The 23,301-nt window shown below is 45.0% G+C and overlaps 2 protein-coding genes across 8 annotated transcripts; both read right to left on the bottom strand.

The window, feature by feature from the left end:
* Positions 1-376: 376 nt before the first annotated feature.
* On the bottom strand, positions 377-16,967 carry LOC114798318 (cAMP-dependent protein kinase inhibitor gamma-like). Of its 6 annotated transcripts, XM_028993923.1 has the most exons (5): positions 16,773-16,967; positions 15,879-16,011; positions 14,037-14,212; positions 1,945-2,123; positions 377-1,118 (listed from the first exon to the last, which is right to left on the bottom strand). In XM_028993923.1, exons 4-5 carry the CDS (start codon positions 2,096-2,098, stop codon positions 1,039-1,041), a joined length of 234 nt encoding a protein of 77 aa, XP_028849756.1. In that variant the 5' UTR covers positions 2,099-2,123; positions 14,037-14,212; positions 15,879-16,011; positions 16,773-16,967; the 3' UTR covers positions 377-1,038. The 6 variants fall into 6 exon arrangements, with proteins under 6 accessions (XP_028849756.1, XP_028849755.1, XP_028849757.1 ...); XM_028993922.1 differs by lacking the exon at positions 14,037-14,212; XM_028993924.1 differs by lacking the exons at positions 15,879-16,011; positions 16,773-16,967 and adding an exon at positions 14,317-14,736.
* An 868-nt stretch (positions 16,968-17,835) lies between these two features.
* LOC114798445 (alpha-tocopherol transfer protein-like) lies at positions 17,836-22,311 on the bottom strand. 2 transcript variants are annotated; one of them, XM_028994169.1, is made up of 6 exons: positions 22,270-22,276; positions 22,079-22,203; positions 21,468-21,923; positions 21,124-21,317; positions 20,935-21,045; positions 17,836-19,360 (listed from the first exon to the last, which is right to left on the bottom strand). In XM_028994169.1, the coding sequence occupies exons 3-6, from the start codon at positions 21,904-21,906 to the stop codon at positions 19,085-19,087; spliced, it is 1,020 nt and encodes a 339-aa protein (XP_028850002.1). In that variant the 5' UTR covers positions 21,907-21,923; positions 22,079-22,203; positions 22,270-22,276; the 3' UTR covers positions 17,836-19,084. The 2 variants fall into 2 exon arrangements, with proteins under 2 accessions (XP_028850002.1, XP_028850001.1); XM_028994168.1 differs by lacking the exon at positions 22,079-22,203 and having other exon boundaries at positions 22,270-22,311.
* Positions 22,312-23,301: the final 990 nt, after the last annotated feature.

Raw genomic sequence — 23,301 nt, 5'->3', positions numbered from 1 at the left:
TTCTGGTGCATAGCATGTACAGATGCAATTTTATTTGTGATTTCTGGATTTGATCCCTGGTAAGACCTCAAATCATGGCGCTAGTGAGGTCTACGGAAACTGGAAGTGAACTTCTCATAATGCGGTCGGAATGAGCCAGATGTTACAAATTAGATTCAACATCGCGCGGAATGTATGAGAAAACACACACAAAAAGTGTATACTATGTTATCTCACAGCAGCACTACTGCTCTCTGCTGGTAGTAAGTACGTACTGCACTAGATTCCCTTTGTCACCACGAGAGGGCGACATTGCCCGCGAAATAAATAAGGCAGAAGGCAACCCTGTCGATTGCTTCAACTTGATGAGGAAAAAGATGAGGCATCACAGGCAACCTCCAAACATTTCCTTACTTTATTCTGAGGGAAATACAGTAAAAACAGAAAATAAAGTCCACCGCCTCAGACACTCCAACGTATAAATACTGTTAATAAATGTTACATACGTCAAAAGAAAATATTACAGAAAGAAAAATGCAGTAATATGAAAGAACGGTTTTCTCTACATCTCCAAAAAATGTAAAAAAAATAATAATAATAATAAAAAGTGGGCCATTAACTCAAAATCCAGCACACAGAGTAACAACTAAGACATGAAGTGAGCTGTGTACAGTACATCTTTACTAGATACATGTTTGATTAGAGTTATGAATGTACATTAGTTACACAATTTGGACAGTTTTAAGGTTAAAGTTAAAGCAAAAACAGAACAAAAATGATACCAAAACGTCTGTGCTTCAGCGTAGCGCAGGCAGGAGAATCCACTCCCAACTACGAGGAGCACTACCAAAACAGTCTGTTGCATTTCTCAGCAAATCCTTTTAGTGTCGACGGTGTGCGGTGTCCACAGGCGTGTCCCACCCCACTCTTGCACAGAGCAGCATGCGACTGGCCCGAATTCAACCCAGGGCGGTGGGGGCAGTGACAGAATTGGTCCATCTCTGCTCATCTCAGAACAACCGGAGTCCTCTCTCTGTTTGACTGTTCAGATGCTTTGCTTTAGGAGGGTCCCTCATTCCCCTGTGTCTGGCTTCCAGAAGCTTCTCCCTCAGGGGGCGGCGACGTTGAAGGGTGGGATTCTGAAAGACACGTCAGGTCACAGAACAGCCGGTTTAGAACTACTAATACGGAACAGCGACTTGCTGAGTGAACCAGGGCACACCTACTCTTTTTCATGGGAATAATGGCAGCTTAACACCCTTGTACCACGCCAGTGTCACTGCTAAAATCAAATCAGATCAACATTGATCCCTTGGTCATAAAAAGGCCTCAGATGTATGAGGCAGTAAGAGGCTGGGAGATTTTTCAAGGCATCCAACTGCTGCCTGTAACCGTACACCGCTGAAGCATCTATACTAATGGCCAAAGACAAAGACATAAATTTTATGTAAGTATGACATTTACAAGCATTACAGGACTGTTTGCAGCATTAGTTGATCTGTTATTATTAATCTAGCGAGTGCCAATCCTAGGACTGAACATTTACATTCAGGCTAGACACTTCCAGCAAACAACACACAGGGATAAATAGAATCCATTCTGTCAGCCACAGGCTTTTGTGTTTTACAGAGCCAGGAAGCAAAGAAGCTTTTTTTTTTTTTTTTTTTTTTTTTTTGCCCGGTATTAAAGATTTGCATTTCCCCCCACATTACTTGACATTATTTTACATTATTTTACTAATAAAGGATCATCTTATCTTATCTCACTTGTGGTTGAACGTTCAGGTAACTTAGTCTGGACCAAAGAACTCGAGATGTGACTTTAAACAAGCCCTTGGAGGGGGTCAAAGGAAATAACACAGATGTGGGAAGTGTTTGGGAAAATATGAGAAATATGAGGTCCATCAAGCTTCATTTTTCATCTATCCAAATAATTTGCATGGAAAACAGTACTACACACACGCACCTGTTGATTTAAGGTCCATCTGTGACATGTCTTTGGCCAGATCGCTTGCTCCCACCGCTGAAGCATCTCCAGTGATGTCAGGAACAGCATTCCTACGGCCTGTGCGGTCACAGTTAATGAAGTCAGAGTATGACGCCTCCTCTACATCCATCATCTGTCCATTAGAGGTACCATTACACCTGAAGGAACAATTACATAAAAAAAAACATTAATATGAAACCCCCTCCTAGGATTCAAATGATGCATTGTTAGCTAAGATGCATTAACATTTAAAAAATGCAACAATCTGTATACAAACACAGTATAAATGCTAAGTACAAAATATCGTAAAACATGGCAAATAGCCTTAGAAAGATAAAGTACATAATTAAAATAAAGTGGTCTGATTGGGAGGGGTCAGTGCAAAAGGTCACTGAACGTGTCAGGGCTAGAGCCCGGTAATGCTGTTTTTTCAACAAGCATTGGATATTAGATTTTAAGGCGGTCTCAAATGCTCTCATACAACACTATAAGGATATTTTGTTTCGCAGTTAATGCAATTTAAGTTGAATTAGTACATGCAATTAAACTGAAGCCCATCTGCAGACTCATAAACTAAGGCAAAGCCAAACAGCAGCGAATAGATGGCTGTTAATTTTACCTGTAGACTGGAAAGTATAAACTCTGAATGAAAGGAAATAACCCTTTTCCCCTTTTTAACACTTATTTAATACTCCTGGGTCACGTTTAATTAGTTTTTCTTTAACTAGAATAATTATTTATATAAATCAAAATAATCTGGGAATTGCTTCACCTCACTCCCCACTCTAGTCATTAAATTAACCAGAAAAGGTGCTCATAAGAGGTTCCTCACGACAGCCCAGTGACACAAGGACATTGTACATAATTGCTTATTCTATTTCTATATTGAGGATAATTGAGACTCTTGTGGCACCCACTTTCATGTCCCACTTAAACATAAAAACACATTTACCGCTAATGTCACTTGCCCATGTTTTATTTATTTACATTTGACTTTTCCCACACACACACACACACACACACACACATAGTTTACAGGAAGGAAATTTAAACAGGTCATTTTCTGCGATAGACATTCCTACATTTATTACATTAAACAAATGAAAGCATGTATCATGTACTCCATGCGTATTTTTTGTACAAGAAAGGCAGATACAGGAGAAAGGGAAAGAATTTTCATCGTCTCGCTAGCTCTGTGGAAGTGGGTCATGAATCCTGCCAGCGTGCATGAGACTATACAGCTGGCCTTTCAGGAGTGGAAAGAGGGACTGCAGGAGGACAAAGGATAAGATATTTAACCCATTCATCTTGCCCGGGAGTTCGAGGGTGGACGAGCGCATGCGGGTGTGTGTTGGCAGCTCTGCAGTTTAGATTCGATTCGCTGCGGGGAGTTATTTTCCCCCAGCCGACCCCTTGAAGCCTGCTGGCAGGTCCCCTCGCTCTCAGTAATTTCACTCTACTACCGCAGCCTCCTCCAGAGACCGAGGGGCCTGAAGCCGCCTGAGCAGGACCTGCTAGGAACTTGCTCGTGGAGAAAAGACCTTCTCCCTCCAGAGGGGCCCTGTCCTTCCCAGAAAAACACACACAGCGCCCCGCAGTTCTCAAACACACAGTAATTCTCCCGAACGTCCACCTTCTGTTTTCCCCGAGCGTGAATCAAGAGACCGCCTCTGGCGTTCACGGCAATGAACCGCTCAAAACAGGAACTGCACTCTTGTGCCAACATGCTATAAAAGAACGACATCAATCACAAATGTGCCAGTCATTTAAACAGTAGGGCCATATTTTCCCAGCGCTATACAATACAAAGTGTAGGGGTATTGTTCAACAATGTCCTCAAGATTTACAGTGTTAAGATTTTCATGGAACTGCTTAAACGCTAAAACAGTATAATAACAGAGTTATTTGGAACATTTTTGGAAAAAAACATTAACTTGTATAACATTACCAAACTGCTACAAAATTGTTATAATTTTTGCTATTATAAATAGTTAATTGACTACAACTGTAATTATTGAAATGAGAAACAATTTAAATAAGACAAATATAGAGCATGTGGTTGCTCAAGGCTGCAAGCATAAAATAATATACCTGGGGCAACAATAGGTAAACTCAGCATTTTTATCTAACACGTATTTTTTTTTACTTTTGTGCAGCAATAATGTTCCAATTTTTCTCCAGGACCAAACTCTGTACTGGGAACCTGATATTAGCCAACTATCATTATTCTTTTGAAAGTATTAGACGTCATGGAACCACGCCCACTACCATGCCAAACATGCATTTGATGTGAAAACACTAAATCTGCCGTTAGCCAACATGCAACATCTTACAAAGCACTGGGAAAAAAGCACCCTAAAAAACTGCATTACCAGAGTCTGTGTCACATTTATTTAAAAAGTCAACTTTCTGATATTTCTGTTGTCACTCCGGAAGTAGACCACAAAGTCCCAAGATGTTCAGAACACTACTGCTAAAGCTATTATCAGTTTTGGAAAAGAAGATATTTGAAATTTTAATGCTTGTACACAATGCCCAGTAGACCTGAATTCCATAATTTAGCATTTATTAATAATTCAAACCCACTGAACAGCCCCTGCAAGACCCTTTTTCATAATCTAGAGCACAAACACTGTAGTTGTGACATATTTCAATAAATAATTTTATTTGTCCTTCACAGTAAAAAAAAACAAAACTTGTGTGTGTGTTATAAGTTGCCGAAATATTTTTTTAAGGAACTGGTGTTTTTGTTGCGTGGGCTGAATTCTCTAGTGATATGGTGTTTTTCTCCAACAGGATCCTGAAAAGGTTATGAAAGCACAGCGACGGCACTCCTTTGCCACGTCATTTAAGTTGGGAGGTGGGAGCACAACATCCCAACTGCTCCCAGTACAGAAGATCTCCTGGCTTCCATTGTTCTGACCGCTCAGACATATTATCTGTGCAAGTTCCGGCTCCATGTCAAGGGGTTTAAGCAACTCTCAACATCAGGCTCGGGATCTCCCTTTTTCTGCTCCGTATTTAATTTCAACCGGACTCCTACCGGATCACGGCCGAAACTCAATAGCCTCGGCCTGAGCCAAACGCCCCACTTAATGAGAGAGAGAGACCCAGCTGCAACTGGCAGCAGCACCACAGGACAAATGTCACAGGTGTGCCTTTTCAGCACACATCAAAAACACTCCAACCCACCCGGGAGAGACGCGGAAAACAGATGAGGACAGGCAGTCAGACGGGCTGCAGAACACGACCGCGACGGCTCTTTTCAGCACTTAGACACGCGAGCGCTCTCCAGGCTGGGACAGCAACCATAACGCCGATGATGACACTGTCTGGACACCCCAACAACCCTGTACCCCAGGCTGGGAACCGGTCCAGGCTTTCATATTGGAAACAATGGAATTGCTCCTTATTTACGTTGAACTATATATATATATATATATAGAGTTCTTAGGCCTTGTCGCTCAGATCTCCTATGGGTTCAATGAAACTATCTCTCCTTTTTACCTATGGCTTTACACATACACACACACACACACACACACACACACACACACACACAGCCTTCATGACAAATATTTAAAGATCAATTATTTCTTTGATGTATTATAGTTATCTAAAATCATCACCCCAGATTAGAATAATCCTGCACATCACCAAGTGACAGTGGGCCCATTTACAATGTCGAATTAGGTTTAATAATGGAAGCTTCAAAATTAAACTGCTAAATTTACCCATGGCCCATTACATTAACCACAGAGTGTGCTGTGACACAATCCTCCTCACTTCAAAACACCAGGATCGTGATGCTAGAGCCGAGAACGCTGTAAAAGGTCAGCTCTGCAGCTACACACAGCCCCATACAAGCGGAGACAAATGGTGTTCTGACATGACCTGCATTTCCATCATGACCTGCATTCTATGCTACAGTACCACAAACGTCAATAAGCCGTGGAGCCCAGATCAGTTCAGTCCAGTGAATAAAAGAAAGAATGTCCTTTCTTGGACCACTTCTGGTAGGTAAGTACCAGTGCATTCTGGGCCTGCTCTTTTGTATGGAGGGGATGGGGTGGTCACAAGCTCAGAAGATTTAAATCCTCCAATTCCACAAGAGGACGCTCTTTAAAATCCTCTACAGCAATTTTGATGATCTGGCCAATCAAATAAGTAACATCCACCCAACCCAGCTCGCATGAAGATTAAGAGTAGTACAGTTTTTGAGCATGACACAAATAAAGGTTTTCACAAAGTTTGCTGGTTCTGTTTTTATTAAGGCAATTTGCATATACTCCAAAATGTTATGAAGAGTGATAAGATAACTTTCAGCCCTGCCACAAAAGGACCTGCTGAGATCATTTCAAGTGAGAGTGTTGACAAGTACAAGGCTGGAAATCATTCTGCCGTGCTGATGGAGGACGGCCTGGTGTCAAGAAAGGCAGCAAAGAAGCCACTTTTCTCCAAGAAAAAGGACAGACCGTTATTCTGCTAAAAGTACAGGGATTGGACTGCTGAGGACTGGGGAAAAGTCATCTCTGATGAAGCCCCTTCCCTATTGTTTGGGGCATCTGGAAAAGTAACTGTAGATGAAAAAGTAAAGAATTCTGAGACCATTCATGTGTGGGGCTGCTTCTCATCCAAGGGAGTGAGGTCACTCACAAAATGGCCCAAAAACATAGCCATGAATAAAGAATTGTACCGAATCACTCAGACAGCAAGTTCTCCCAACCATCCAAGAACAGTTTGGTGAAGAACAATGCCTTGTCCAGCATGATGGAGCACCGTGCCATGAGGTCAAAGTGGGAACTAAGTGACTCAGTGAACAAAAAATTGAAATTTTGGATCCATGGCTAGAAAACTCCAAGGACCTTAATCCAACTGAGAACTTGAGGTCAACCCTCACAAGGTGGGTGACCTTTTGACAAACTCCAAGCACGGATTATGAAGGAATGGGTCATCATCAGTCAGTATTTGGCCCAGAAGTTCATTGACAGCCTGCCAGGGTGAATTGCAGAGGTCTTGGGGACCTTAATGTCTATTTGCATAAACCTGATGTAATTGTCAATAAAAGCCTTTGATTATACTTCAATACACCACAGCAACAACTGACAAACAAATCTAAATACGGCGAAGCAGTAAACTTTGTGAAAATCAGTATTTGAGTCATTCCCAAAACTTTTGGCCACGACTGCACGTGTAACAGAGCCCTGTGTGTGGAAACACCAGGCAGGCTCTCTGACTGGCAGCCGGACGGCGATACGAGAGCTGATGAATGGGACGGAGCTGCAGGAGTCGGTTCCGCTGCGCACCGCAGAAACAGGAGCTGCGGAATGGCAGGCCCGCAACAGCCCGAGAGAGCACGGCGAAGCAACATGAGTCAGCAGATCAGCTTTCACTGTTACTCCTAGAGCAGAAGCAGTCACCGGCGTCCCGCTGGGACCCTTCACGCCGTCTGACAAACCCGTATTAGCGGTGATGCTCTCAGAGGGCATCAGGGGCCAGACTCTGTCGGCTCCGACACCTGCCACCTGATCCCATCCTCCTTGCTGACCTGTGCTTATGTGTGTTCTTCTCTGTTGGTAAGGGTGGTACTAACCTTGTGTTCCAAAAAAATGCACACGATGTAGAACACACCTATCGACTTATTGTTGACTAATGTTACAGAAAGAAATATTAAATACTCCTGAAACAGTAGACAGGTCTCCAATGCTTAAAACTCCAATGTTCTGATGGAAGCATAGTCGACAACAACAGCATTTCCTGCAGAAGATAATAACCCCCCCAGTGAAAGAGTTGCTTCTCCTGATGTCAGCAGTTGCACTGTTGATATACTTACACCCGAGCGCTGGATTTCCTCCACTAGGCTCACGCGGTTTTCGATCTTTGGCCTTCCATTTAGAACGTAAATAAATCGGTTTTCTCTTCTTTTCCCCCCTCTCTCCTTCTCAGCATGACTACTAAACATCCTTCTTCTTATTTTCGCCTTCCCCTGGGTGCGTAAAAAGGTCCAAAAGCAGAACTTGTTTTCAGTGTCATTACACAACTTCAGACTAATGTTAACTGATGAAGAGAAATGCATTAAACTTGGAAATCCATTTTAAAAAGTAGTAATGGGACAAATTAACCATCATAAAATCAAACATGAATTTTTTTGGTTTCAGTCAATTACAGCCTGATGTGTGGAACTCATAGACATCACCAGATGCTGGGTTACGTCGCTGGTGATGCTCTGCCAGGTCTTCAGTTCTTGTTTGTTCTTGGGACATTTTCTCTCCAGCAAGTGAACTGCATGCTCAATCGGAATCGGGTCGGGTGACCGAGAAGCCATTCCACTTCTTAGCCTTTAAAAACCTCCTTGGTTGCTTTCACGGTGTTAGTCAGGTCATAGTCCATCTGCACCGTGAAGCACCGCCCAGTGAGTTCTGAAGTGAAGTTCTACAGCCTGCTGCTTTTGTCATCAGTAAATACAAGGGAGCCAGTTTCCCCGCAAAATGACACCACTTCACCAATGAGATGGTGTTTTGGATCATGAGCAGTTCCTTCCCCTCTCAATACACTTCTCTTCCCATCACTCTGGTACAAGTTGATGTATGTCCATAGGACAGATTTCCAGAACCATAAAAGGCTTTTTAAATCTGCCCTTTCTGATTTTGAGGCTTACCAAATCTTTTAAAAAAATTCACCATTTACTCTGGTGAAGTCTTCCCTTCATTGTTGAGTGACACATATTCCCACCTCCTGCTGTGTTCTTGATCTGGCCAGTTGCTGTGAAGGGGGTTTCTTTCACCAGGGAAAGAATTCTTCAGTCATCCACCACAGTTGTGTATCACCGGTGCAGCCTTTCTTTTCAAGAATGATCCAACCAGTCGATTTGGCCACACCGATGTTCTCTCTCTGATGGTTTTTTTTAGACTAATGACAGTGACATCTCTTTTGATCTCTTACTGAGCTACAGGATCAAAATGTAAACAGCACACTTGAATATCTAGACCTCACTTGAAACTCTAGACCTTTTATCTGCTCCTTGTAAATGGGATAATGGTGGGATAAAAATGGAAGACCTGAGCAGCCAATTGTCACATTATTTTTGGTCCCTTAAAACGTTAGAGGCACACATAAAGTCTGTTGTAAGTCCTACACAGTTCATTCGATTTGGATGTAAATACCCTTACGTTAAACATGCAAGTCTGCAGTTAAAGCACATCTTGTTTGCTTCATTTCAAATCCATTGGGGTGTTGTACAGAGCCAATCAGATTAGAGTTGTGTCGATGTCCCAATATTTATGGACCTGACTGCAGTCCTCTTTAAATAAACCGTCCTTTGGAAGTGGACCAAAAGTGGACCACCAGAAAAGGAACTCGTTTGAAAGGGGACTCCATTCTCTTTCTGGTCCACTTCAGCTCAGTCGGGGCCTCAGTCCTTTATCTGTTCATACTTAATGCTTATGGTGCTCACAGACCTTAACAGCTTTGCATTCTGGGTAGTGCAGAAGCCCTTTTCCCTGAGTAGCTTACTAAAGAGTGCATACATGTCTGTGTTTTGTCAGTTGAGCACGTATGTTGCGCACCTCATTTGGCCGTGATTCACGATTGTACAAAAGAATGATTTACATTGAAATTTATCCATAATTCACTGTTCTGAAATCATGTGATTTATAGTGTTTTGGTTAGGTGTGCACCAGGTGGACCGCACCAAACTTAGCAGTTTAAGACATTCAGATCAAGACCACCTCCTTTTGGGGATCTCTGTGCGGTTGTTTTGGTGAACATTAGAGTGCATTTACTGTGTTCACAGTGGACCAAATGAACTGTACCAAGCGCAAACATGAAATAAATTCACTTATGGGCTGAAACGGACCAAGTGTGAAAACACTCTGAGATTTCCCCTCATATTTGGAGTGGAAGGGATCTTCACCACCACTGATGTGCAGCATCCATATGGATGAGGTGATGCCAACCAGTACACCATCAAGACACCAGTCATGAGGCGCAGAGGGGTTCAGATGGGTAAAGTGAATTGAAAACTCCATGGTGGGACTAGCCAGGGACCCAGGGATCTTTATGACCATGGGACATAACGTTGAAAATGGTGAATAGTCATTCCAACCAAACACGCTAGGCGAATGGTGTTGGATTAGCATGGCTTTAGTTGATTTCTCAGAGGGGGTTTTGGTGTCTCTTTATGCTCCCGTGGGAAAAGTGGAGGAGGAGGCTGTAAGGAGGTGGCGGTGTCACAATTAAGGCCAGCAGATGCAGTGGAGAGGCTTTAAGGAGTTCGGCCTATGGTGGCTAGATGAACTCAGAAGCACTGCACCCACACATGATTCATCATCTGTTATACAAACGTTCTTCAGATTCAAACAGGCTCTGGAGGAGTTAAAGCCATTTTCGTTGGACTACTCTCAACCGATTCAACTAGAAAATGGTCACGCTGTACAAAAGTCAAATAATCAGATCTGGATACATGCAGACATATGATCTGCAGGAATTCAAAATTATTCTATTAATACTGCTGAATTTTGGTGGAGCATTAGCAGACGTGATTATCCAGGCCTTTGCCCATTTTTGGCCAGAGATCAATTTAATCTGTTTCATCTGACTAGAGAAGATGAAAGTCCATCCCAATTTCACAGCTATTTTTGTCTGTGGTTCTAGTTTTGAGTCTTGAGTACCTTAAGTCTTAGTATTTTGAGAAAGCAGCTTGCTTCCTCCAAACATTTCCAAAGGAACAACTGAATTTAAAACGCTCCTAGGACAATAAATCCAAGTGCACCGACATTAACAAGCCACTCTTCAAGACTTTTTTTTTTTTTTTTTAAACGTGTGGGACGGCTGCAGTTTCTGAATAATTGCAGACTGAATCGAGTCAGGTAATTACCGCCTGAAAGAGTTTCCTGATGCCAAATCCCTCGTGGGAAAAAGCACGGCTTGCCTCTCAGGTGTCTCGTACGCAGGAGACAATACCCGCCAACTGCACAAAGATGAATGCAGCACTGAAGGTTTTTCTTGCGAGCGTAGAGCAGATCGAGTTAAGACTCACGTGACCTGGAATAGTTATAGAATTTCACTGAAACTGATAACCATTCAGCCCCCACCACAAACATAAAGGGACAGTCCTTCCAGAGGGAAGATTTTCCGTTCATCCCTTCAGACTCGCCAAGCTGGGATTCCCCAGTGAATCAGCGAGTGACTGACGGAAAAACCCAGAGCTGATGCAGCCATGAGGGTTTGGGAACAGGTGGTCTGACTCGCACATGAGACTCGCGGAGTCGCGCTTCACTCCACAGAGAGGGAAAAAAAAACGGCCATTTTACAGAAATATAAGAAACCGGACACTTGTCAGGGTTGTTATGTCACATGGCTTGTTAAAGCACAAAACAATAGAATGGAATCAATGGATTGATTTTGCTGAAATCAATGTATTGATTCCCTTCACTAGCATTTCCGATGGAAAAACACCACCGTTTGTTTGGTTTTTTTTTTGTGGGGAGGGGGATTTTTGATATTAACATAAGATCTGTTCAAATATAATACATATTTCATATCTGGACAGCTTTGTTCAACAAACCAAAATGGTCAAAATTTTAAACTCCTACTCTTCACATGAACGTTGGCATCCAGCCCATATGGTTCAATATTGCATATGCTTTCAGCACCACCCTCAAACCAAATCTCACCACAAACAAATATTTGAGGGATCTGAGAGACATAAGACCATGACACCACGCCTTCAAAGACGTTCCAGCACTTCAAATATTCCCTGGTGACCGCGTGGTGTTACTGTAACTCTCCGAAGTCCACATAGGACATCCATCTATGCAGAATGGCCACTTCCCAGACCTTAAAAGCTTTGCCACTTTGAAACTCCATCTAGATGGAAGGAAAATGTGTTCTTGTCCCAGTGCGCTGATGTCCACGCCCAAGCCATAACACATCACAAACAATGGGAGGAAAGTTCCGACCCGCACCGTGGGCCGCTCCACTGGAGCCAATTTGCTCGCGTTTGCGGCTCTGAGCTACAAATGTTTACAATTGGGGTGTGATGTGTGGACTACTTCTGGGACGAGATGTTACAACAGCCTCACTTAATTCACCGATATTTCAGCCCTAACTGTCTAACACCGCCGCCGCAGGACGAGAGCGATGGTGGGCCGCACATCGGGATGTTTATTACAGCCCTCTCCAGTCAGAGCGAGTTACTCGCGTGGGACAAGAAACAGGACCACCGAGTGGCAGGCGGAGAGGCGAAGAGCAGAGGGAGGACAGAAAGGAAAGAATGCCTGAGTGTTTATTGTGGTTACTAAATATGGCCATTAGTTCTGCTAAAAGGCTCCATGAAATGCCAGTGCTCCCCCCTCCCCACACATTCTTGAAGCAATAACGTCAAATGTGGGGGCATGAAGTCGAGTCGAGCCGTCCACAGCAGGTGCTAACACCACAAAGACGACAAGATACCACCTTGTCTCCAAATCGACTCTGACTGCAATATTCCTCAAAGTTAAACACTCTCTGGTCTGTGACTAAGCTGTTATTTTCTCAGTTATTCATATTTCAGCTGCAAAGCATAAGAAGGAAAGGTCCTCTCGGTCCTTGATTGAGACACGATAACAGACTCACAAAAAAACAACACCTGACTATATAAACTATTTTTTATCATATGATATATAAATCTCTCTCATACACTTAGATATTAGAGAATCATGTTCACATTATTTTGTTGCCCTCATCAGCAAGTAAATATACACCAGTCAGCCACAACATTAACACCACGGGTGACTTGAATAGCATTTATTACGTTCTTAGGATGGAACCCGGCCAGGGACGCGATGTTTTTGGCTGCAAGTGATCCCTACAAACACATGGCACCAGGATGCACTATTGGGAGTACAGCGAGCCAGAGGAGGCAATATGACGCCCTGGGAAAAGATCTGCTGGGAAAACATGGTTCCTGACATCTACCTGCAGATCCTCAACCTAAAAATTATTACAGACCACAAACACATTTGAGGGTTGCGACCTTCAAATTTGCATGGTAAACGGTCCGGCACACTTCAAAAATTGTTCAGCAATGACAGTGTTCATGGTGTTGGCTTGACCTTCATATTCCACAGACCTCAATCCAGTAGATCATCTGCAGAATGCGCCAGGGAAAAAAAAGGTCCAATCTCACAACTTACAAGATCTGCTGCCAGACTCCACTGGTCTTTTTTTTAAGTTCATGTCCTGACTAATGTAAAAAAAAAAAATCTATTCTCAGATACTAAAATATAGTAAAATTTTGTATCAACATCTATATAAATTTGCACCCGTAATGATACTTAAATTCCAGTTTTGCATCTGCCGGATCACGGAAATCTCCAGCAGACCACAACAATTTTCAACAGGCATTGCAGCGGGCAGCCCCTCCCAACCCAATGGTTACACGAGGGCCACTTAAAATCGAATTCTGCAGCGCCAACTTGCTAGAAAACGTGAAAAGTAAGAGCACTGTCGGTAAGTCTCGAGCGGGGGAGTACGGTTGTTGTTCAGATGGAATATGAATATTGTGATTGCCTCTGTCGAGCAATACCGTCGAAGTTTGATAACTATAAGAACGTTTTACAGTTATGTCATTGCACAATTGCGCATAACATTTTCACTTCTGCTGCATGAGAATTGAGGAGTGCTTTTTATTGTTTGGCTCAAAAACATTAAAAATCTAAATAAAATACGTTCCTTTCACTTCTTCATTTTGTCCCCCTGTAGCATCGAGTATCATCTTCGGTATCGATATCGCGTTTGAAATGTCAGTATCGTGACAAGCCCGGTCTCGACAGGCCAGTGCTGCCTTAAAATAAGTCTCACACTAAATTCCTGCAGACGCGCCACGCATCACAGCTAAAGCTTCATGTTGGCGTGGCGGCGGTAAAGCAAGCACAACTAGAAGGCGCATGTGGGCAGGAGGGAGTGTCAGGAAACGGTTGTCAGTCACACCCGAGGGCCACCGAATTTAACCATTCCAGTTAAAACACCACCAACTCCCGCAAGGCCAACATCTCGGCCACGGAGCAGGGCCGGGAGCCCTGAGGTTTTACCTGTTGCCTGGAAGGAGCTTTTGAGACACGTCTTCACTCGTCCTCCAGCGTTCTCTGGCCGGCTGGCTTCCTCCCTCCTTCCCTCCCTCTAATCCAGCAGGATGTGGGTGGAAAAGTGATTGGATGCGCAGCGAGGTTTAAGGAGACGAAGAAAGGCCCAACGCGTCAGGGAAGCACTGAGATTAAAAGGCAGCGATGACGGCAGGGTTTCGCATCACATAACATCACCACCAGGTCAGTTAACATTAAGCATTAAAAATTCATGGCTGCATACAACTACCTCGTCAAACCGTGATTTGGCCAACGACAGCAGGCCCCCGAATTACATTCAGTTCAGTCTGCAAAGCCTCGAACCGAATTCACTCCACTGAGCAGCTTTCCTGGCCTCAACACTGTGACGTGAAGAATGATCATCTTCATTTTTTTCATTTGTTCATTCTTTTTTGGTTGCGGGGACCAATAAATTACCAGCAGGGCTTTACGAAACACCAGACCGCAAGACGTCCATGAGAAAGCATTCATCAAGTCTCATTTATTCCTCCCGGCCTCATAGTGTCCATTACTCCAACTAACCTTTTCAGCACATCCCCCCACTGTGAATGGAGAATGACTCAGATAGAAAAGCAGCTGGGGGTCAGAACGGAAGCTAACATCCTCCACACAGGCCGGTTAAAGACTTTCCCAGCGTTTACGATGCATAAGCAGGCTTCGTTAGGACAATTCCATATCATTTATGATAAAATATCTATAAACTTTATGTTCACTGAGCCACACGGTCGCCCCATATATAGGAAGGAAAAAATAATAATTTGGCCACAATATTTCTAAAAAAAAAAAAAAAAAAAAGGTATACATGAGATATAACACTCAATTATGTTAAAACACACCATCAAAATCCACCACGGCTTTACCCTTACACAAAATTTGTTCTGTTATCTGAGGTAAGCCCATCACAAATGCCAAGATGCCAAAACTACACACGCAAAAAAATGTTTATTCCACTTGGTCAACCGCATGTAAATCAGAATCAGAAAACTATCAATCCCGAAGGAAATTGCTTAAATATGACTACCCACTTAATATTATCTACGATTTGTTACAAAGTCCCCTGGCCATTGTGGTCAGTTTAGAACAGGGGTCCTGGAGGACCTTTCATTTAGCACACCCGATTCAACCACTGTACTCCTCATGCCCCACTTCTGGAGCTGAATGAGGTGTGGTGGAACACGGAAAGATCTCAGCTGTGCAGGGTTGGTGAACCCATATCTCCATCCAGAGCAAAACAGATTGCGCTGCTTCGTAACAGCTCGCCAAAGTCCTGGCCAGCGATGATTCATCAAAAAAGATGAAGCGGTGGACAAAACAACCGCATTAAAATACTTCCTGGAACGCGCCGCTAGTACATTAAAACCAAAGGCCTTTTTACGAACATTAAAAATGCATACGCATACATCTCCCGAGGTGGTTAATGGCAAGCCCTTCGGTTTATCGACCTGATCTATTGATGCAACAGGACAACAAAAGGAACCACCTAGGCTACTTTCAATACCATCACATTATCTACCCGAGTGAGGATCCCGGGTCCAAAAGGGCTTTACGGGCCTGCTCGTCACGTGAACGACGGATTTTCTTTTTTTTTTTCTCGCCTTTGCCTCACGGGCCAGTGAAGAGCTAAAAACAGCCCGACCGACGTCCTCCACCGAGTCCCAGACGCGAAACCCTCTGGGTCAGCACAGACCAGCGCACCAAGAAACGCTCCCAGCTCAGTGAATTTGGGCTTCAAAAAAGAAGAGAATGTAATAATGATAATAGATAAATAAATAAATAAACCGCTTTCCTCACCGTGAGGATGAAAGACTTGAGCACTTCACAGACCCCGCAGGGACCTTTGTCCCGGGGACAAATTAGCTCAGCCTCCAAGTAACGTGACCTTCAAGGCATGTGCGCTTCAAAGAGCAGCAAACGTCCCGGTTTCCTGTCCAAATAAAAAAAATGAATTGGGTCAGACGTTCTACGGCACATTCCGTGGTAGAAGTGACAGTCCCTCGTCTAGCCCCGCACTGCACTATGCTGAGAGTCTGGGCCAGATCAGTGCCAGAGACCCGGACCCTGCACCACATTCACGTCCCCGAACGTAACGCTGGCTCGGAACACGACCCAGGACCCTGCCTGCTCACGGCACCGACGCCACGTACCGCCGTGGTCATATTTAGGCCATCAAATTTCCCAGCCCTGGGTTCCCCATATGGCAAAAGTGGCTACTTCTGAGCCACGCCATGTGTCTCCCCAAAGGCCTTCTTGGCCAGCGCGCTGCTGGAAGGACTTCGGCGGCCTCCAGGGCTCCAGCATGCAGCCGTCCTCTCGGACCCCGGTGCCACCCTCCCGTCTGCATTACGAAGGAGGAACCAGATCGTTACGAACGACAACAAAAGGCGTGACCTCGCGGGGTTTTACGGTTCTGCGTGGAGCGGAGCAGTGTTTTGGTGTGTGTGTGTGTGTGTGTGTGTGTGTGTGTGTGTGTGTTTCGACTCCGGCGCATTGTCTCGTTTTAGTGAAACGCTGGTCACCGGCCCCTGCTCCGATCCACTTCTTACACACCCCGCACCCCGTAAAACACGCGGTTCCGCTCACTTCACGCGTTCTACGTTCCGCGCCGTAGCACCCGACAACAACAACAACAATAACAACAAAAGACGCTTCCATTCGGCGTCCTGAAGCGCCTTTTGTGAGACTAACCTTGATCCGGCTCGACTTTTTCCTCCCACTTGTTACAATTCCCAGCTCAGGGCTCGTCCCCCCGCAAACTTGCCGGCGCCCCTTGGCGTCATCTTTTCCCTCCTCCTCTTCTCCTCTTCTCTTTTTTTCTTTGGCGGCGACAGGAGTCGTCGGACGAGGCGACAGGTCGCCGCACTGGCTGCGACTGTTTCTCTGACAACCCCCGAAAACAAGGAGGGGGGGGGGGGGTGACGTCATCAAACAGCTGTTTCCAAAATGGAGTTCCATCCCGCAGCCAATCAGCTCGGGCGGACGCGTCCACATAGAAATATAAAATCACGAGGACGCTTCCAGCTGCCACCGATGCCCAGGAACGGCTCCCGGACACCTTATATCTATGCAAAATATATAAAATGGTTTAAAATTAATCTCCGGGGCTGATATGAAAAGTACATGATAAAAATTCCTACAATTGCTGTGTGCCGGGGACAGCCCGGTTTATGTTCATTTTTCCCGGCTCACCCGATACCGGGTAAGGCAAGTTGCCGGTTCGAATCCCGAGCTGCTCCCCGGGCGCCTTTCATTTACATTTAGAGCATTTACCAGACGCCCTTATCCAGAGCCATCAGTAGTTACAGGGACAGTCCCCCTTGGAGACACTCAGGATTAAGTGTCTTGCTCAGGGACACAATGGTGGTAAGTGGGATTTGAACCTGGGTCTTCTGGTTCATAGGCGAGTGTCACCCACTAGGCTACTACCACCCTTTCATGGCTGCCCACTGCTCACCAAGGGCGATGGGTTAAAAGCAGAGGACACGTTTCGTTGTGCGCACCGTTCTGCGATGTGTCACACAGTGACAATCACTTCCCTTTCATTCCACTTCAGCCACTCCACCGTCCATTTTGCGCAGTGTCGCCCTCTAGAGGGGAGCGAGGGATCGACGCAGATGTGAGACTATTGGCAGTCATGGCCGAGCTAGTTTTTCCACAAGTGAAGAACAGGCAGACATAACGCTACAGGTGCGATTTCAAACAAGATGCAAAAAAAAAAAAAAAGAGGAGGCAATGTGCACGACAGAGGTTTAATATAGATATGATTACATTTTAACTTCTACCTCCAACCATTTCTCCTTATATGCTAAAGCAGCAGCATCAGATGGTACCCACGATCTAATATTTAACAAAAACTCCAAACAATAAAATATAAACAGTATGGCATTATTAAATAAAAAAAAATACAAACGTGTATGCATCTATATGAATGTAAAATAAAATAAAAAAAAGACTGATTGGCTTAATTTCCCTTTTGGTCTTTGTTTTTGGCAAATAGTAAAACGTGGAAATGCACCCAGCGGAAGCTTCTGAATGGCCACATTGTTTCAGCAAAGCATGTGATCAAAGCAGAGGTTTAAGAAACGTCTGTCTTCGAATACCAGTGCATCGCATGCCGATTGTCAATGTCCTGGTTTGTGGTTCTGCTTAAAATGCCAAGGACATCATACAGTAAGTTTTACAGCAATCTGCAATCTATTAGAGATGTGAGCAAGGCCCAAATATCCACTAAAAGGTATGTGCTCAAAAAAAAAAAAAAAAAGAGGCAAGCAGTGTTATTGCATAAAAGAGACCACAAAATGACTGGACGTTCTAGCTCCAATCGAGCCCCCCCCATCCAAGGTAAGGGGACTATTAGTTACAATTGAGGCTGTTCTGACAAAGAAAAAGCTAAACCGCAGGTATGATGGCATTTCATCTCAAACTGTTTAAGCAGCAACAAGAAAAAGCTTCCTGTATTGAAATGAAATACAGGCACTGGCAGGGTCACCTTAACATAAAAAGGTTAATCTTAAAACAAATCAACAAATATCCCTCAAAATCTATACCATAACATTAAGTGTAAGAAAATCCGCCTTAATCCAATAACAGTGATGGGGCAGTGGTGGCCTAGTGGTTAATGAAGTGGCCTCGAATCCTGAGCCGCCAAGGTGCCACTGAGCAAAGTACCGCCTGTGCTGGCTGTGCTGGCTGCCCACTGCTCCCTCAGGGGATGGTGCACTGCTGGGGTTCACAAGGACAATCACTTGACTTTCACGTCTACCAGACCACGATAACTTACGTTGCCATTCCTTCATAACCTGTGCTAAAGTGATTACAAGCATAAATAACCCCGAGCATCTGAAAACAGCTTTTAAAATACTAGAAAATCACACATGACTTTATCTATTGTAGCTAAGGTCCCCAAAACAGGAAAGGTACCAGTCCACCAGTCCAGCATCTGCCCTGGCATTCAGCCACACCCCCGCTGGATAAAGTCCTCTTTACATTAAATGCGGGGGTCAGTAGCAGTAGTAAAGCTGGGACCGCAGGTTCCTGAAGGTCTCGTCGGCCTGCGACCCTGCCTCCCCCTCAAAGAGCATGGCGTCTGGCGGGACAGCGCCCTCTAGAGGGTCTGGCTGGCAGAACTCCACCGCAAAGTCCTCCTCCGAGTCCAGGAGCGTTCGTGTCCAGACGGCGAAGTCGAGCCGACCTGCCACTCCACCGTACTCCTCTGGCAGCACGGCACGAGGGATGTTCCGGTGAAGAGATGCCAGGTCGGAGCCATGGAGAACATACTGCACATAATCGCAAAGGAAATAAATCAACAACAGACAGAGAACAGACAAGCCGAGAGCCACATTCCTTAAAAAAACATTGGTCAGGGAAAGTGCTGTGGCAATTCTGAAGCCTGAGAGATAATGCTAAGCATATATTTAGTGGTTCACAAATCAGGGCTTTATGGCAGAAGTGGTTGAAGGAAATCTTTGTTAAAGCTGTGAAGGCTAGAGACTGCCTGAAGGCTCATGAGAGACTAAGCGGAAGATGACTTTGGTCGGGTGAGACCAAAATAGAACAGCAGAGAGAGGACGGTGCCCCCACAGTGAAGTACACGGCTCAAAAAGATAAAGGGAACACTTAAAAAACCCCATGTAAGTCAATCACACTTCTGTAAAAATCCAACACTGATTGACAATCAATTCCACATGCTGTTGTGCAAATGGACCAGACAACAGGTGGAAATTATAGATAATTAGCAAGACGTCCCCAATAAAGGCGTGGCTCACAGACCACTTCTCAGTTCCTATTCTTTCTGGCTGATGATTTGGTCCCTTTTGAATGCTGCTGGTGCTTTTACTCTAGTGGTAGCATGAGACATGAGAGTCTACAACCCACACAAGTGGCTCAGGTAGTGCAGCTCATCCAGGATGGCACATCAATGCAAGTCTGTCAGCGTAGAGTCCAGAGCATGGAGGCGCTACCAGGAGACAGGGCAGTACATCAGGAGACGTGGCGGAGGGCAACAACCCAGCAGCGTGACCGCTACCTCCACCTTTTGTACAAGGAGGAGTGCTGCCAAAGCCCTGCAATACGACCTCCAGCAGGCCACAAACGTGCATGTGTCTGCTCAAACGGTCAGAAACAGACTCCATGAAGGGGGTCGTGTTTACAGTCCAACACCTTGCCGCACTGCTGCCATTTGCTAGAGAACTCCAAGATTGGCAAATTCGCCACTGGCACCCTGTGCTCTTTACAGTTGAAAGCAGGTTCACATGAGTTTGGAGATGCTGTGGAAAATGTTCTGCTGCCTGTATCACCCTCCAGCAAGACTGATTTAATGGTGGGTCCATGTGCGCACATGAAGTAGCCTGACTGCCACTGGGGTGGTTGGCCCTGGGTTCCTCCTAATGCAAGACGATGCTAGACCTCACGTGGCTGGAGTGTGTCAGCAGTTCTTGCAAGATGACCGCATTGATGCTATGGACTGGCCCGCCTGTTACCCAGACCTGAATCCAGGGGCAGTGGTGGCCTAGCGGTTAAGGAAGGGGCCCCATAATCAGAAGGTTGCCGGTTCAAATCCACTGAGGTCCCACTGAGGTGTCACTGAGCAAAGCACCGTCCCCACACACTGCTCCCCGAGCTCCACTCAGGGTGATGGGTAAAATGCAGAGGACAAATTTCACTGTGTGCACCGTGTGCTGTGCTGCTGTGTATCACATGTGACAATCACTTCACTTTAAACTTTAGTTGAGCACGTCTTATTCCCTTTATGTGTTCCCTTTCTTTTTTGAACAGTGTGTGTGTGTGTGTGTGTGTGTGTGTGTGAACTTTATGGATTTTTTTTTTTTTTTTTTAATACTTATTTACTTACCCTTTCTGCCATCTTCTCCTTCAGAAAAGGCTTGATTATTGCAAATATACCCTTGAAGATTCTTGGTTCATTTATGATGTTTACAGCCTTTATTCTGATTGGAAATCCATCCTAAAAACACAGATAAACTTTTTTTTACCCTATATTTTCTGGTATTTATTAATAAGCCCTTACAAAATCCAGTCCTACCTGCAGAATGCTAACAACCTTTTTGGCAAGAAATGGCCCCGGGTTGGAGGCCTGGGACAGGCCTACTCCTGTGTAGTCCACTAGGATCACAATGCCATTGACCTGTGTCTCCTCTGGCTGAATCAGCTTCTCCAGAGTCAGGTAAATTGCCCGGATATTATCAACGAATGGATAATCATTCTGCTTCCACTTACCTGTGAAGAAACAAAATGATTAATATTTATTATACTCATTATTATTAAAATGGACCAAGTATACCTATGAACTGATATGAATGTCCAAGGCGTATAATGGTGTGCACTAATAAACTTGATAATCTTTGATGATGCACCTCATCCACCGACCTGGCCTGAGGCAGAGGATGTATCGGCCCTGTGAGTCAGGCTGCGGAAGTACTGTTATGAAGCCCTGCTCCAGCACATGCCGGACGGTGGACGGCCGCAGGTCATGAAACACCTCGGGCCAAGCACGCCGGCTTGCGTGATAGTTGAGCAACAGCTGTAGGCCGCGGTCGTAGTCAAACTTGCGGGCCCGCAGGAAGCGCAGGAGGAAGGCGTCGTCAAGCCTAGTGCGCAGGTTGGGCTGCTCCTTCTGCACCATGTCCCGCAGTGCCTGGGCATCCCGCAAACGCCACTCCGGCTTCTCCTGCAGCTCCTCACGGGCCTTGGCCTCCAGTGCTGGGGTCAGGGTGCAGCGGTAGATGGGGGGTGGGGGACTGGGAAAGCCCACCAGAGGCCCTCCCGTAGTTGCTCCTGAGTCCACAGCTCCATTATCTTCTTCCATGTGCAGGTTTAACCTGTCTGAGAACGATGCATTAAAAATGTATCTGAGGTAGGATAATAATCAACGAATTAATAAACGTCTTGAAGTCAGCACTGTTTCACAGTAAAGTCACACATCCATGCTGGACATTGGATTTTGATTTTCATCTATCGTCTATCAAGACATGACTTGCTTTGCTTTGATTCACTACATCGGCAACGACCTCGCTGTCCATCCCCAGCGCAAACAACATGTCGCGACAAATGTGCAAACAGCTCGCGGCTTAAAACGCCGTCCTGTGACGATCCGCAGCCGAGCCTGCGGGACAGATTGCACGTTAGCAGGCAACAGATTTAAAAACGGACGCCAGCGCAAGCGACTCACCGGCCTGCCCAGAAACGCACAGCTTCACTTCCGGGTACAAGCCGAACGCGCCGCCGGTTGGCTGCGCGCAATCACGTGACAACGTACGTCATGCGTCATAATATTGGCCAAGCAGGTCACCGGGCAGAAGGGGTCTGCTGTGAGAAATCGCGAGGTTTTGCTGAAAACCAGAATTTATTTTTCACTCAAGCAATGTTGCAAGATCGTTCGATGTGAAGTTATTTTACCACACAGCCGTGCACGTGACGTCTTTAAAGCTAATGCTAATGCAACAGAAAACAGGAGATTTTATCGTTTTGGCAAAAAAAAAATCCCTCTCGAACTGCATTTCAATAAAATCCTTCTAATATAATCAAAACGAGTATAAAGCGAATCGCCTGTGTTGTGCTCAGAATAATTACCAGCCTCAGACGCACAGCATATGCTTGATATCAGATGACACGATATCAGATTTGGTTTCGTAATTCGTAAAATCAAATGTATAAACTGATTTCGCCGGCAAGGCAATGAAATAAGCTGTCGAACTGTTCGCGTGAAGACGTTAGAGGGCGCGTTGACAACAGGAATGTTTAGGCCATAATCGCACACGTGGCTCAACAGTTTCCGAAGAAGTTGTCCTGCGACAAGTTATCCAGAGCGATACACTCGGTAGTGACAGGGACAGTCTTCCCCTGGAGACGCCCAGGGTTACGTGTCGTGCTCAGGGACACGATGGTAGTGATTGGGGTTCAAACCCGGGTCCTCCATTACCCACTACGCTAATACCACCCCCAATAGCGGTTCGGTAAGGCCCGCATCAATTCAATTAAGAATCAGTCATATAAAGTCATGTATATACAGTGTGAAACGTGAAACTTAAAAAAAATGGAAATAATGTCTGTTTGTTTTTTTTTGCATAGGTTGATTGTGAGGGCGATTGTAGGCTGTTTTTTTCTGTGTGTAATATATGTATGTATGTGTGTATATGTGGTACAGGCCAAAAGTTTGGACACACCTTCTCATTCAATGTGTTTCTTTATTTTCATGACCATT

Source organism: Denticeps clupeoides, chromosome 10, assembly GCF_900700375.1.
Source record: "Denticeps clupeoides chromosome 10, fDenClu1.1, whole genome shotgun sequence".
Taxonomy (NCBI): Eukaryota; Metazoa; Chordata; class Actinopteri; order Clupeiformes; family Denticipitidae; genus Denticeps; species Denticeps clupeoides.
Note: the sequence above shows the minus strand (reverse complement) of the source record. Positions and strands in the feature narration are given on the sequence as shown.

Excerpts from the sequence above, each read along its gene's own strand:
- LOC114798318 (XM_028993923.1), bottom strand. The coding sequence starts at position 2,098 with ATGATGGATGTAGAGGAGGCGTCATACTCTGACTTCATTAACTGTGAC. Across the intron at positions 1,119-1,944 it reads GATGGACCTTAAATCAACAG|AATCCCACCCTTCAACGTCG; the intron begins GTGCGTGTGTGT and ends CGTGTCTTTCAG.
- LOC114798445 (XM_028994168.1), bottom strand. The coding sequence starts at position 21,906 with ATGGAAGAAGATAATGGAGCTGTGGACTCAGGAGCAACTACGGGAGGG. Across the intron at positions 21,318-21,467 it reads CATCCTCTGCCTCAGGCCAG|GTAAGTGGAAGCAGAATGAT; the intron begins GTCGGTGGATGA and ends GTTTCTTCACAG. Across the intron at positions 19,361-20,934 it reads AGGAGAAGATGGCAGAAAGG|TATGTTCTCCATGGCTCCGA; the intron begins GTAAGTAAATAA and ends GATTATGTGCAG.